The sequence below is a fragment of the Cygnus atratus genome, chromosome 25 (assembly GCF_013377495.2).
Source record: "Cygnus atratus isolate AKBS03 ecotype Queensland, Australia chromosome 25, CAtr_DNAZoo_HiC_assembly, whole genome shotgun sequence".
NCBI lineage: Eukaryota > Metazoa > Chordata > Aves > Anseriformes > Anatidae > Cygnus > Cygnus atratus.
In genome coordinates, this window is record NC_066386.1 from 4,609,464 (window position 1) to 4,624,196 (window position 14,733).

Here is a 14,733-nt window from a genome sequence, read left to right on the forward strand (position 1 = left end):
GGGCCCCAAAGAGCCCCTAACGAGTCACCCAGGCGGACATCATTTGCCTTTCCTGGACTCTTCCAGCACATGAGCTGAGTCTTCTGCCCACACTGACTGGTGTTGCCTGGAAATACTTGGGCCTCCCTACCTGCCACTCAAAAGTTGCCTTCTCTGGGGCAAAAGCACAGCATAAAGCAGGAAATGAAAAACAGCATCACAGGAAGGCAACGCATATCCCATATCATTAGGTGGGATGTTTTGCATTCAAGAGGAGCTTGTCAGAAAATAGTCCCTGCTTCAAGGGATGCCTCTGGACATGGGGCAGCTAAGGCCCACTATAAAAGCCAGCTCAGCTCCGTGCTCTCTCATCCACTTCTCTGGCTTTCTTCTCCTTGGGAACAAGGTGAGTGTGAAGCCCCTTCTTGTCCCCCTCATTCTCCAAAAGCAGGTTTCAGCTCCATGGACCTCTCAGCTGTTATCACCTGTGTTCCATGCCAAATCTTGGGGCTGCTGGTTGTGGGAGAGTCAAGGGGTAGAAGGTTTGTCATGGAGGAAGGCTGGGCCTTTACTATGATGGCTCCTGTGCTAGGGTCTAGGCTGTAGCCAGATAGGCCGTGGTTGCTCTTTTTAGGACCTGGGAGGATGAGGCCAAGAAGCCCTGGCACATCCCTGCACAGCCTCCAGCTCTCAGCATGGCCTGTGCCTTGGTTCCCTCTTGGTGTGGTGACAGGCTGCTCCTCATGCATGCCCATGTTCTGCTTCCTCCCTGCCCTCTCTCCCAGGTGCACCTCCTGTCCCCAGACATGTCCTGCTATGACAAGTGCCAGCCGTGCCAGCCCTGCGGGCCGACCCCGCTGGCCAGCAGCTGCAATGAGCCCTGCGTCAGGCAGTGCCAGAACTCCACCATCGTCATCCAGCCGTCTCCTGTGGTGGTGACCCTGCCCGGCCCCATCCTCAGCTCCTTCCCACAGAACACTGCTGTGGGATCCTCCACCTCCGCCGCCGTTGGCAGCATCCTCAGCTGTGACGGAGTCCCCATCAACTCTGGCTGCTGTGACCTCTCCTGTATTACCAGCCGCTACTGTGGCAGCAGGTGCCGCCCCTGCTAAAGATGCCAGACAGTGCCCCAGACCAGGACGCCAGGAACTCAGAACATGCTGCTGGACAAGAATGGACAGAAGAACAAACTTTGAGTTGTTGTATTAAGAGGACCTGACCATCTCTGGCTTGTCCTGTAAAGACAGACAGGAAGGGGCCAGCTTGGCTTCTCTGACAACATGGCCAATCTTTCCTGTTTTCCACTTACTCTTTTTTCTCTCTTTTCTTTGTTGCCCTCTGCTTTCTCTGAGGGCCCCAGAAACCAACCTGGTGTGACCTGCAAGTCTCTCTCCACTTGTGGGCCAGGTAGATGGATGCCCTGTGGGAACTGTGCTGTAGGAGAAGCTGAAAAACCTTTGTCTGTTCCTCCTGCTCTCCACTCCCAGGGCCTCTTCTTGGAGTCACCTCATTTCCCTCCTGAGACTCAATAAATGTTTGCAGCAATCCTGAGTATGTCCCGGTCTGGTCTTTCCATCTGCATAGAGATGGCTAAATGAGAAAGCCATTCCTTACTGGGAATTAGCTGTGGCCAATGCCTCACTCCTCTAGGCGTTGGAGGGTGGGGCACACTGCAGCAATTCATCTTTCAGGCACTGTGTCTTGAAGCTGAGGAAGACATCCCTGGTTCCTCCACAGCCGATGGACACCAGTCCTTTACTTGTGATACTTTCACCTAGACACAGTCCCTTGATCTTGGAGGCCCCAGATCTTGGGGAAGAGTGTTCCTCTTGCTTTGGGTGGAGCTGTGTTGGGGACGGAGGCTCAGACAAAGATGTTCCCAAAGGATGGCAGTAACTGGGAATGGGTAATTTTCTTGGGGATGGTCCTCTGTCTCTACTCCACTTTTCCCTCTCTTCCACCACCTGGTCATGAGTGGCATACCTGGGCATGGAGAGGAGGTACAGCTTCCTTGTGCGTCCCGATCACCCTTCAGCACAGCATCTGACATGGCCTACCATTTGCCAGGATGTGAAAGACTGAGGGGATACACAAGTTCATACTGCCAACATCTATAGCAGGCAACCTCTCTCTCTCCCTTCTCCAGCAGGAGCAAACATCAAGGACTGTCAGAGTCAGGGGCCCTACAGACTGTGGGAGCGACATCATGGGAAAGGGCTGCTCTTGTCTCCTCTCCTAGTGCAGTCCTCGCCTCCCCAGCTAGAACTGCCTTCTCTTCTGCACAATCCCTGCTTGGCTGTAGCTGATGTCAGGGGAGTCTTCCCCACTGAGCTTGTGGCATCTACCTCTGGGGTCCTCAGCTCCATGGGGATGTTCTTATTTCTTCTGGGAGCAGAAAACACATCGGTTTCTCTCCCACATCCCCAGAAAGAAGGGAGGAAACATGCTTCACAGCAGCCCAGGGGCTCTGGCCATGTCCTGTTCTGGTGGGATAACCTAGCATTTGCAAGAGGAACCATTCTCCATTGGGGTGTGGGATGCCAAAAGCCCAGAGGGGACAAGGACAACCTGTTCCATAGGGCAAGGGGTTGGAAGTCAGCAGGGAAAAGGATGTGGGATCAGTGGGTCACCTCCACACACTCTGATGGGCCACAAGGGGGCACCCACCCAGGGCCACATCCCTGGCAGTCTCTGCTTCCCTGATGCTTGGGCCCCCTCTATCAGCATCTCTAACACCTTGTCTGGCTTGGCAACAAGTGGATCCATCGCACTGTCTTCCCCCACACCTCCCTCAGCACACTTTGGAGGTGCAGTACTCAGACAACCAAAGGAATGACAGTCCAATTTCTGCAAATCTCAACTGTTCCTTTCAAACCCTCCAGGCAGTGTGAGCGTTCTCCCTCTCTCAAAAAAAAATTACTGCATGGAGCAGCAAATCCACTTCACTGCCTGAAACAGAAGGAGACTGTTCATGGAGAAGTTTGGGATCTGCATGGCAGCTCATCCGTGTAGCCACAGAGCTCTGCTGTGCTATACAGTGCTGTGCTGTCCACATCCTTTGCCATGTGGTAGTGGAGCCTGTGGTGAGTCTGTAGGAGTGAAGCAGCGTGTTGTCATATGAACAGCCTTTGGCTCAACTGTAGAATTGATGAATAGAATTGTTCATTTCTAAGAAAAATCACACAAAATCCCAGAAAAGATGACAATGTCAGTGAATCTCAGCATGAGCAGGATGTGCAGTGTGTGCCTTGCCCTGACATGTGGTCTGTCTTATGCTCCATATCTTGGGAATCCCAGCATCTGAAAGGGCATAACCTTGCGTATGCTATTCCCCTTTTTCTTTTTTGTGTTATCTCCAGCTAATCATATTTTAATTGGCTTTGGAGTGCCACTCTTACTGGCATCCATCTACATTCATTCTCCACCATCATGAATTTAAAAAAAAAAAGTAGTATAGTTGGTAATTTCTAGTGGGAATTTTTCATGTTCCATACTGTGCCCATTGCTTTGTGTTCAAGAATAGTTTTGCCCCATTTGTCTCTTTATCATATAGTCAAGTATCAGAAGTATTGAAAAGCCCTTACTTTCCCTTCTCTTTTGAAGGCTTAAGAACCCCGGTTCTCTCTGCCTCTCCTCACGGATAACGTTGTGGAATCACATAATTGTCACATCTGGAAGGGGCCTTTAGAATTCACCTGGCCCAACACTCCGATCACGCATGCTCAGCAGGGTTCCGAGGGCCATGTCCAGATGGCTTTTGAAGATCTCCCAGGATGGAGACTCTACTGCCTGTCGGGACAACTCTTGCATGGCTTGGTCAATCATACAGTGAAAAAGTATATTCTAATAATAACAAAGAGCCTTTGGTGTTTCATATTGTACCCATTGCTTCTTGTCTTGGCACTGTTCCCCATGGAGAGGAGCCTGGCTCCATCTTCTTTGCACCCTCCCTTCAATTATTCCTATACACGGATGAGATCCCTCCAAGACTTCTCTCCTCCAGGCCGAGCAGTCCCAGCTCTCTCAGCCTTTCCTCAGAGGAATCATAGAATGGCCTAGGTTGGAAGGTATCTCAAAGATCATCTAGTTCCAATCCCCCTGCCATAGGCAGGGATGCCACCCACTAGATCAGGTTGCTCAGGGCCTCATCTAACCTGGTCTTGAACACCTCCAGGGATGGTGCATCCACAGCCTCTCTGGGCAACATGTTCCAGTGCCTCACCACCCTCTGAGTGAAAAATTTCCCTCTAACCTCTAATCTAAATCTCCCTTCTTTTAGTTTAAAACCATTCTCCCTTGTTCTGTCAATATCTGCTTGAGCAAAGAGTTGCTCTCCATCTTTTTTATAAGCCCCCTTCAAGTAGTGAAAGGTTGCAATTAGGTCACCCCGGAGCCTTCTCTTCTGTAGGCTTAACAGTACCAGCTCTCTCAGCCTATCTTCACAGGAGAGGTGCCCCTTAATCATCTTTGTGGCCCCCCTCTGGACCCGCTCTAACAGATCAACATCCTTCTTGTGCTGGGGGGTCCAGACCTGGACGCAGTACTCCAAGTGGGCCTCAAAAGGGCAGAGTAGAGGAGGACAATCAAGTGCCTTGATCTGCTATACACTCCTCTTTTGATGCAGCCCAGGATGCAGTTGGTCTTCTGGGCTGCAAGTGCACACTGATGACTCATGTCAAGCTTCTCACCCATGAGAGCCCCCAAGTCCTTCTCTGCAGCACTGGTCTCAATGAATTCTTCTCCTATTCTGCACTCATGTCCAGGATTGCTCTGGCCCAGGTGCAGCAACCTGCATTTGGACTTGTTGAACCTCATTAGGTTCACATGGGCCCACTTCTCAAGCCTGTCCAGGTCCCTTTGGATGGCATCCCTTCCTTCTATGGTATCAACCGCTCCACTCAGTTTGGTGTCATCTGCAAATTTGCTGAGGGTGGACTCGATCCCACTGTCTATGTCTTTGATGAAGATATTAAACAGTACCTGTCCCAGGACAGACCCCTGTACACCACTCATCACTAGCCTCCACTTTGACATAGATCCATTGACCACCACTCTCTGTGTGTGACCTTCAAGCCAACTCCTTATCCATTGGATGGTCCACCCATCAAATCCATATCTATCCAATTTGGAGACCAGGATGTCATGTGGGACTGTGTCAAAGGCCTTGCAGAATTCCAGGTAGATGACATTGGTGAGTCTTCCTCTATTAACTGCTACAGTCACTCCATCATAGAAAGCAACCAGATTGGTCAGGCACGATTTACCCTTGGTGAAGCCATGCTGACTGTCTCAGATCACCTCTTTGTCTTTCATGTGCCTAGATATTGCTTCCAGGAGGATCATTTCCATAATCGTGCCAGGCACAGAGGTGAGGCTCCCCGGTCTTAGTTCCCCAGGTCCTCTTTCCTACCATTTTTAAAAATGGGAATGATGTTTCCCTTTTTCCAGTCACCAGGGTCTTTGCCTGACTGCCAGAACTTTTCAAATAAGATGGAGAGAGGCTTGGCAACTACATCAGCCAATTCCTTCAGGACCTTGGGATGGATGTCATCAGGTCCCATAGACCTATATGTGTTTAATTCCACTAGGTGGTCTCAAACCTACTCTTCACTTGCAGTGGGTGGGACTTTTCTGCCCCAGCCTCCATCTATGGGTTCAAGGAAACAAAACACTTGGGAAGCCTGACTATCAGTGAAGACTGAGGCAAAGAATTTATTGAGTACTCAGCCTTCTCCATGTCTGTCGTTACCAGTTCACCCTTCTTATCCATCAGAGGAGGTGCACTCTCTTTGGCCTTTCTTTTCTGAGCAATGTATCTATAGAATCCCTTCCTGTTATTCTTCGCATCCCTTTCCAAGCTCAGTTCCATCCATGCCTTGGCTTTCCTGATCCCATCCGTGCTCACTCGGACTGCATCCCTGTACTCTTCCCAGGCCACGTGTCCCTGCTTCCACTGCCTGTGCATTTCCTTCTTGTGCCTCAGTTTGACCTGCAGGTTGTTGCTCAGCTATCCTGATTGTCTGCCCTCCCTGCCTGCTTTTTTATGCAGAGGGATGGAGAGTTCTTGCACTGTAAGGAAAACATCCTTAAAGAGTCCCCAGCTCTTTTCAGCTCCTTCGTCCCTAAGGATGGTGTTCCAGGGGATCTCATCTGCTAGGTCTTTAAATAGGTTGAAGTTCACTCTTCAGAAGTTCAGGGTCCTGACTTTGCTCTGTGCCAGGCCTGTATTCCTCGAGATCACAAACTCAACCAGGGCATGGTCACTGCAGCTCAGACTGCCTCCAGTCCTGACCTCTTTAATGAGCTCTTCTGTGTTGGTGAGCACCATGTCAAGTAATGCTTCTCTCTGGTTGGTTTGTCTAATACCTGGACCAGGAAGTTATTCTCAATGCACTCTAGGAATCTTCTGGATTGCTTACAAACTGCTGTGTAGTTTACCTGGTAAACATCTGGGTGGTTGAAGTCCCCCATCACAATGAGGGCATGTGAGCACGACGCTTCTTGTAGTTGAAGCAAGAATGCTTCATCCAGACTGCCTTGATCGGGCGGCCTGTAGTAGACCCCAACCACAAACTGTTCTTTATTGGTGCGGTCTTTAACTCCCACCCATAAGCACTCAACCTGTCTGTGGCTGTGGCTGTTTCTCAAAGGCAACTCTTCACAATCAATTCCTTCCCTAATGTAGAGGGCAACAGCCCCTCCCTTCATTCCCTGTCTATCCCTTCTGAAGAGTTTGTAGCCCTCTATTCTAATATTCCAATTATGTGATCCATCCCACCACGTTTCCATGATAGCAATCAGGTCACATTTGTCTAATTGCACCATGGTTTCCAATTCCTCTTGCTTGTTTCCCATGCTGCATGCTTTGGTGTAGAGGCATTTCAGCTGGGCAATCAGTCGTATTGTGTTTCTAGACCCCTTCCTGATTGCACTGGGACAGTTCCCAAGTATTTCCCTGCCATTACTTAGAGTGATAGTGTTCTCAGGTATGCTTTCTTCACTCAGAGGAGCATCCCCTTTCCCCACCACATCTAGTTTAAAGCCCTCCTGATAAGCCCAGACAGCTTATTGCCCAGAACACTCTCACCCTACCTGGACAGCTGTGCCATATCCGGCATCAGCATGCCAGGTCCCTCGAAAGTGGGTCCAAGATCATAAAATACAAAACCTTGGGCATGGCACCAGCCTCTCAGCCAATCATTCACTCAGCCCATTTGTCTCCTTCTTCCTGTGTCCCAGTCACCAACTGCGCTCCCTATCCCTTCAATATCTTTCTAAGGGACATAAAATCCTTTTTGATATTTCAGAGTTTCCTTGTTACAGCTTCATTTGATCCTACTTGATAAAGTAGGAAGAGGTGGTAGTCTTTGGGACCCACCAGACTCGGTATCCTCTTTGTAATATCATGAATATGGACCCCAGGCAGGCAGCAAACCTCTCTGGAGAGATTGTCCGGATGGCAAATGGGAACCTTGGTGCCTCTCAGAGAGGAGTCTCCAATGTCTAACACACTTCCTGCCTTCATTGTGAAGGAGAGATGCTCCAGTCTCTCAGTTGTCGATGTGGCACTTCATTGCCTCTCGTCAGTATGTCTGTGACTCTCCTCTCCTGAGTAGCCAAGACGTAGACACACTACTCCAAGATTGACCTCTCCAGTGCTGAGTCAAGGGGAAGGATCACCATCCTCGACCTGCTGGCACTCCTCCTACTGCAGCTGAGGACACCATTAGCCTTCTTAACAGCCAGGACACAGTGTTGGCTCATGTCCAGCTTGGTGTCCACCACAACCTCCAGAGCCTTTTCTGCCAAGCTGCTCTCCAGAAGGTCGACATGTTCTGCACCCCATGAACATCTTGGTGGCTGATGAGAGGATGCCAGGAAAGCTGCTGCCTCTGGTAGGCATCAGCACCTTGGGATTCCCATTCCAGACATCTTGGTGCATCTGGAGACCCTCAGGACTCTCTGTTCTGGGCTGATGGATGGGGCTGCTGCTCTCCCTTTTGCAGGCTGGGCCAGTAGCAAACATGAGCATGTTTCAGAGGAAGGTACACAGAGGGAGACACACACAGGACACTAATACAGCTGCCCACACAGACTGCAGCCACAGGCAGGGCACTGCCTTTAACAATATACAGAAGAACGCCACCAGTACTCATCAAAACTTTACCTAGAGAGATGCAAGCCCCATTCCTCCTCTCTAGCTGGTCAGGTTTGGAGATCACAGAATCACAGAATCACAGAATTGTAGGGGTGCAAAGAGACCTCAAGAGATCATCGGGTCCAACCCCCCTGCCAAAGCTGGTTCCCTAGAGCAGGTTGCCCAGATAGGCAACCAGACGGGCCTTAAATATCTCCAGAGAAGATCCCTGCTGGAAATACACACCTTCACCTACTAGATGCACAAGCACACCCATTTTCATGCATCCCATCTGTTGGGAGGAATGGGTTAAAAGGGAATGATTGGCAAGGGGGATGGCATAAGAATGGAAGATTGGCAAGGAGGATTGTAAATATATCAAGTCCTGAGAGTAATAATGGATGCATGCAGACACCCACTCATCTCACAAGCACCCCCACCCTTGTGGGGGTCCCTCAAATATTACCATGGGTTTTCAGCCTGCCCAGCCTCCATGTTTAGGCCCTGGGCGCCCTTACACCACTCTGGCTCAGACTTTACAGACAGCTTTTCCTCTCATTCACCAGCTAGTCCATCTTGATTATGCTAAGGAATGGCGCAGATACAGCACTGCATATCATGTTAAAGTCACTAAGTGTTGTGGTTTAACCGTCAGGCAGCTACGCACCGTGAGATGTGCCCCCCTCTTGTGGTAGGGGAGAGAGAATTGGAAAAAAGAAGTGCAAGAACTCATGGGCTAAGAAAAGGACAGTTCAATGAGAAGGAAAGGAAGAAATAAAAATAACAAAAGAAAGCAACCTCCAAACTACTGATGGACAATGCAATTGCTCACCAAAAGCTGAGCAATGCCCAGCCGGTCCCTGAGCAATGGCAGCCCCCTCGGCCAACTCCCCCAGGTTTCATTGCTGAGCAGGATGTTAAGTGGCATGGGATATTCTTCTGGTGAGTTTGAGCCCACTGTCCTTGAAACCAGTCAATCGCTAATTCTGTTTTCTCTGAAAGAGATAAAACATGTACTTTGAGGACAGGGCAAGATGACCCAGGCCTTGGAGATGTCAAAAGGATGATTAACTGAGGAACTGCTAATCAGGAAGACCATGATATTGACATTCTTGAGGGAAAAGTTCCTGATGTGTGCTGAAAAACAAAGATTAGGAGCATTATATTGTGAACTCTCCATGTATTATCCTCATTATAAGAGTAAATATCACACCCCTGTGCTGGAAGACCCCGGCCCAACAAGGGACCCTTCCTCTCTGAGGATGCGCAGAATGATTCTGTCATGGCAGCACTATGCTAATGTAACCAATTGGAGGAGTGGGGATTGTACAAACATGTAAATGTACTGAGAAGGGGTTCTATAAAAGTGGTGTGGAAAGCCCTAAGGGGTGCCATCTTTCTGGGAAACCACTGCATACCCAGACTTGCACTATTCTGAAATAAACAATCTCTTGACCTTGTGTGTGGAGTGGCTCATTGCACACCAGGTGACGAATCTGGACTTTTTACCTGCTTGTGTCCCCTCCCTTCTGCACCTCCAGCCTCCTTGGTAGGAGTCTGGTATGAGAAGCTGAAAAGTTCTGAACTTAGTGTAAGCACTGTTCTTCAACAGCTAAAACGTGTATCTTTGGGTGATAATGCCCTTTTCAACCTTCTGTTTTCTTAGTGTCACCATCTCCCAGCAACCCAGTACCTGGGTATTGATAACACTGATGGGCTTAATCACCCTGTCAGTAGGTACTCCTCACACTCTCTTGGTGACTCAGTGTCCTGGTTTTGGCTATGATACAGTTATTTTTCCTCCTAGTAGCTGTCATGCTCCATGTATCCTTGGCATAGACTGCCTCAGGAGAGGATATTTCAAGGACCCAAAAAGGTACCAGAGGGCTTTTGGCATAGCTGCCTTAGAGACAGAGGACACTAAATAGTTGTCTACCTTGCCCGGTCTCTCAGAGGACCCTTTCGTTGTGGGGTTGCTGAGGGTCAAAGAACAGCAGGTGCCAATTGCTACCACAACAGTGCACCAGTGTCAATATTGTACCAACAGAGACTCCCTGATTCCCATCCATAAGATAATTCATCAACTGGAGAACTAAGGAGTGATCAGAAAGACTCACTCACCCTTCAGTAATCCCATATGGTCAGCATGAAAGTCTAATGGCGAGTGGAGACTAACAGTGGACTATCCTGGCCTGAATGAAGTCATACCACTGTTGAGAACTGCATTGCTGGACATTCTAGAACTCCAGTACAAACTGGAATCAAAGGCAGCCAAGTGGTATGCCACAACTGATATCGCTAATGCATTTTTCTCTGTCCTTTAAGCAGCAGAGTGCAGGCCACAGTTTGCTTTGACTTGGAGTGGTGCCCAATACACCTAGAATAGACTGCCCCAGGGGTGGAAACACAACCCTACCATTTGCCATGGACTTACCCAGTCTGCACTGGAAGAGGGGGAAGCTCCTGAACACCTGCAGTACATTGATGACATCATGGTGTGGGGTGACACAGCAGATGAAGTTTTTGAGAAAGGGAAGAAAATAGTCCAAATCCTTCTGAAGGCTGGTTTTGTCACAAAACAAAATAAAGTTAAAGGACCTTCACAAGAGATCCAGTATTTAGGAATAAAATGTCAAGATGGACGTTGTCAAATCCCAATGGATGTGATCATCAAAATAACGGCTATGTCTCCACCAACTAGCAAAAAAGAAACAGAAACTTTCCTAGATGATGTGGGTTTTTGGAGAATGCACATTTCAATTTACAGTCTGATTGTAAGCCCACTCTATAAAGTAACCCATAAGATGAATGATTTCAAATGGGGCCCTGAGCAATGACAAGCCTTTAAACGGATTAAACGGGAGATAGTTCATGCAGTAGCCCTTGGGCCAGTCCAAGCAGGACAAGATGTAAAGAATGTGCTCTACACCACAGCTGGAGAGAATGGCCCCACCTGGAGACTCTGGCAGAAAGATCCTGGGGAAACTCAAGGTTGACCCCTAGGGTTTTGGAGTCAGGGATACAGAAGATTTGAGGCCTGCTACACTCCAACCGAAAAAAAAGATACTGGCAGCGTATCACAGAACCACAGAATCACTGAACTGTAGGGGTTGGAAGGGACCTCAAGAGATCATTGGGTCCCAACCCCCTGCCAAAGCAGGTTCCCTAGAGCAGGTTGCCCAGGTAGACGTCCAGATGGGCCTTGAATATCTCCAGAGAAGGAGACTCCACAAAATCCCTGGGAAGCCTGTTCCAGTGCTCTGTCACCCTCACCGTGAAGAAGTTCTTTCGCATGTTGGTGCAGAACTTCCTGTGCTTCATTTTTTGGCCATTTCCCACTGAAAAGAGGTTGGCCAAATCCCACTGTCTCCCACACTTAAGATATTTGTAAACATTGATAAGATCCCCTCTCAGTCTTCTCAAGGCTGAACAGACCCAGGTCTCTCAGTCTTTCCTCATAGGGAAGATGCTCCAGGCCCTGTATCATCTTTATTGCCCTCCACCAGACTCTTTCCAGGAGATCCTGTCTTTTTTGTACTGGGGAGCCCAGAAATTAAATTAACATTGAACGTACTATTAATGTGATATGGTTGAATGTTCACAGAAGGCAAAAATAACTCAACATCCTCATCAAGAAGAGGTCAGAGGCTGAGAGGAAGAGGAACAGGACTTGGGAGACACCCTGTAGCAGTGGGGGAAACACCAGGGAAGAAGAGGGGCACACATAGAACAAAAAGATTTCCCAAAGCTAAAGGTGAAGAAAGGACAAAAGTGGATCAAAGTGGCCATGAAGCAGTTGAGATTGGGTCTGAAGGAAGGAGAACAGTTTGGTGGTGATGGCGTTAATGTATTGTTTTTATTTACAGGAGAAGAGCTTCTGCAAAAGTGGCTTCTGGTATGGAAGATGAGCCCTCAGGGATCATGAGGCAAAGAAGCAAAACATTCCAGTCAGTGGCTCCTTGAGGTCTATTTGGTCATCTGTTGGCAGGAACCTGACACAGCCTGGAAGGCTTGGCACGGACAGCGGCAGTCTGCAGTGCATGCGGGGTTGTTCCTTCAGGCATCCCTGAGAGCCGGAGGCTTCAGGTGTCCTGAGAGGGCTTTGGGGCCAGACACAGTGGAGCAGGCAGGTGCAGGCAGGGAATGGAGGAGGTGGTAGAGCAGACACAGGCATCAGTCGCAGGCATCAAGGAAAGAGACTTCCAAGCATACAGCTGGCTGTCAGGATGAGGACTTTCTCCAGCAAGGGGAGTACAGAGGGGAGAAGGGAAGGGCAGAAAGAGACGGAAGGAAGCTCTGCATGTCTGGGAGCACCCTGAAGATGAGCTCTGATCCCCGTGCCGATTTTCAACACCTGTCAATTTGCAGGCCTCTCTCTGCAATGTGTTTGTGACTTGAAAGAAGCAGTGGGTGCAGAACTATGTGGAGGTCTCTCGGGTGCTACACACAGCTCATGCAGTCAGGCGTGCCCCTTCCCTTGCCTAACATCAACGTTGCTGGGTGTGCCGTCCTGCCCCCTCACACCCAGCTGGGTCCGACCCGGAAGAACTGAAGGGCCTCAGAGGCGCCGGGCAAGGGCCTGGCGCGCGGGAGAACCCCCGGGCCTGCGAGCGGTAAGGCGGCCCCCGCGGGCAGAGCGGCAGCGCCCCCTGGGGGCTGTGCCCCTGCCTCGCCCCCGCCACACACGCCCGGCCCCGCCCGCCACGGTTCCTGCCCGGCCGCAGCCCGGGCTCCTCTCCCCGTGGCTCTCAGGGCGCAGTAATACACCGCCCCGTCCCGAAGCCGGGGCTGGGCGAGCCACAGGGCGCTGGACTGGTGGTCTGCTGCCACCGCGAGCCACCCCGCCAGGTCCGTCAGTGCTTTGGAGCCTTTAGTACCGAGCACGACGAATGCAGGTCGTCGGCCTGGGAGCTGACGGTACCAATAGATGTACTCGTTTGACTGGATGTTGGGGTGTGAGCAGGTGATGTTGATGCCGGTGCCATCCCTGGTCTCTGCCCACGGCTCCTGCTGCACCTGGGCTCTGCCTGCAGCCACTGCCAAGAAGACAAGAAGGAGAAAACTCAGAAAAGGGCTTTTCTGCTACTGAAAATGTCATGGGGGGGGAGAGGGGAGACAAAAACGGTTGACAGCTGATGGGAGCATTTTCTCAGAAGAAAGCACACAAAGGCATTTCTCCGGGAATGGTTATTTGGGGACCAGGTCGGAGCAGGGCTGTTTGGAAGGAGGGTCCGAGCCGAGCCAGGAGGAGAAGGGAAGCAGGCAGGAATGAGTGGGGGTGTGCCGAAAGGAGAGGAGGAAGGCAGGGAGCAAGGCAAGGTGGGAGGGAACGGCCGGCTGAGCTCGCTGGAGGCAGACGGGATGGCTGCAGAGGGAGGACAGAGGGGAGCGAGGTCCGTAAGAAGCCGGCGGGCCAGCAGCGAGGGCGGCCCCGGCCCCCCGCAGCCCCCGTCCCGTCCCCGCCGCCGGCAGCCCCGCGCACCCAGGAGCACCGCGGCCAGCCCCGCCAGCCCTGCGGCCCGGCCCTGCCGCATCCCGCCGCTCCGCCGCCCGCGCCGCGCTGCCCCCGCCAGCCCCGGCTCTGCTCCGCCCGCGGCACCTCCTCCCCGCCGCCGCCGCCGCCGCCCGGCGCCGCCAGCTCCGCCCCGGGGCCGCTCGGGGGCTGGCCCGGGCTGCGAGTGCTGGGCGCCTGCGGGCGGGCAGGGCTTGGGCTGCTGCCAGCGGGGCTGTGTCCGTCCTGCAGCCCAGCCCGGGACGCGGAGGCGTGTGGGGAAAGGCTGAGGCAGCTCCTTCGGTACGGACGAGGGGAGGGGAAGAAGAGGAGGGAAGCAGAGGGGAGGTGAGGGAAAAGGAGAGGGAGTGGCAAAGCAGCTGCCTACTTGCAGTATGCCCAGCAAGAATGGCAAGCAGAGTCCGAGACCCCTTCCCCTGCTCCAGGAGCTGCACCAGGAACCTCCTGGCTCCAGCAGCTGAGAGCACGGGCCAGGCGTGGCCTAACTCCATTTGACTGCAGCACCTGGCACCAAATCCACTCCCGCTGCTCCACAAGGAGCTGGCACTTTCTCCTTGCAGCACATGTGCACACAGGACAAAGCGAGATTATGCAGAGGTAAGGACAGATTCCAGAAGAGGACAGGACAGACAACAGTGCTCAGGCGCAGGGCCCAACCAGACAAACGCCCAGAGTGTCCCCTTTTACACCCTGCTCTGTCTGCCCTTGTGCGCTCCTCCTGGTTCCCTTACAGACACAGACACAGACACAGATTACTAGGTTGGAAGAGACCTCAAGATCATCGAGTCCAACCTCCGACCTAACACTAAGTACTCCACTAAACCATATCACTAAGCTCTACATCTAAACGTCTTTTAAAGACCTCCAGGGATGGTGACTCCACCACCTCCCTGGGCAGCCCGTTCCAATGCTTAATAACCCTTTCGGTAAAGAAGTACTTCCTAACATCCAACCTAAAACTCCCCTGTCGCAACTTTCGCCCATTCCCCCTCGTCCTGTCACCAGGCACGTGGGAGAACAGACCAACCCCCACCTCACTACAGCTTCCTTTAAGGTAACTGTAGAGAGCGATAAGGTCGCCCCTGAGCCTCCTCTTCTCCAGGCT

At 51.4% G+C, this 14,733-nt stretch overlaps 1 protein-coding gene and 1 gene segment (V, D, J or C); one reads left to right on the top strand and one right to left on the bottom strand.

The window, feature by feature from the left end:
- Positions 1–286: 286 nt before the first annotated feature.
- Positions 287–1,091, top strand: LOC118258261 (feather keratin Cos1-2-like). The gene is made up of 3 exons (XM_035566927.1): positions 287–385; positions 428–430; positions 765–1,091. Exons 1-3 carry the CDS (start codon positions 287–289, stop codon positions 1,089–1,091), a joined length of 429 nt encoding a protein of 142 aa, XP_035422820.1.
- Positions 1,092–11,732: 10,641 nt separating this feature from the next.
- Positions 11,733–13,703, bottom strand: LOC118258227 (immunoglobulin lambda variable 1-47-like). The segment is given in 2 exon segments: positions 11,733–13,152; positions 13,599–13,703. Coding segments are annotated over 2 exon segments (570 nt in total).
- Positions 13,704–14,733: the final 1,030 nt, after the last annotated feature.

What these genes read in the sequence shown, in the direction of transcription:
- LOC118258261 (XM_035566927.1), top strand. Translation starts at nt 287, where the DNA reads ATGCCTCTGGACATGGGGCAGCTAAGGCCCACTATAAAAGCCAGCTCA.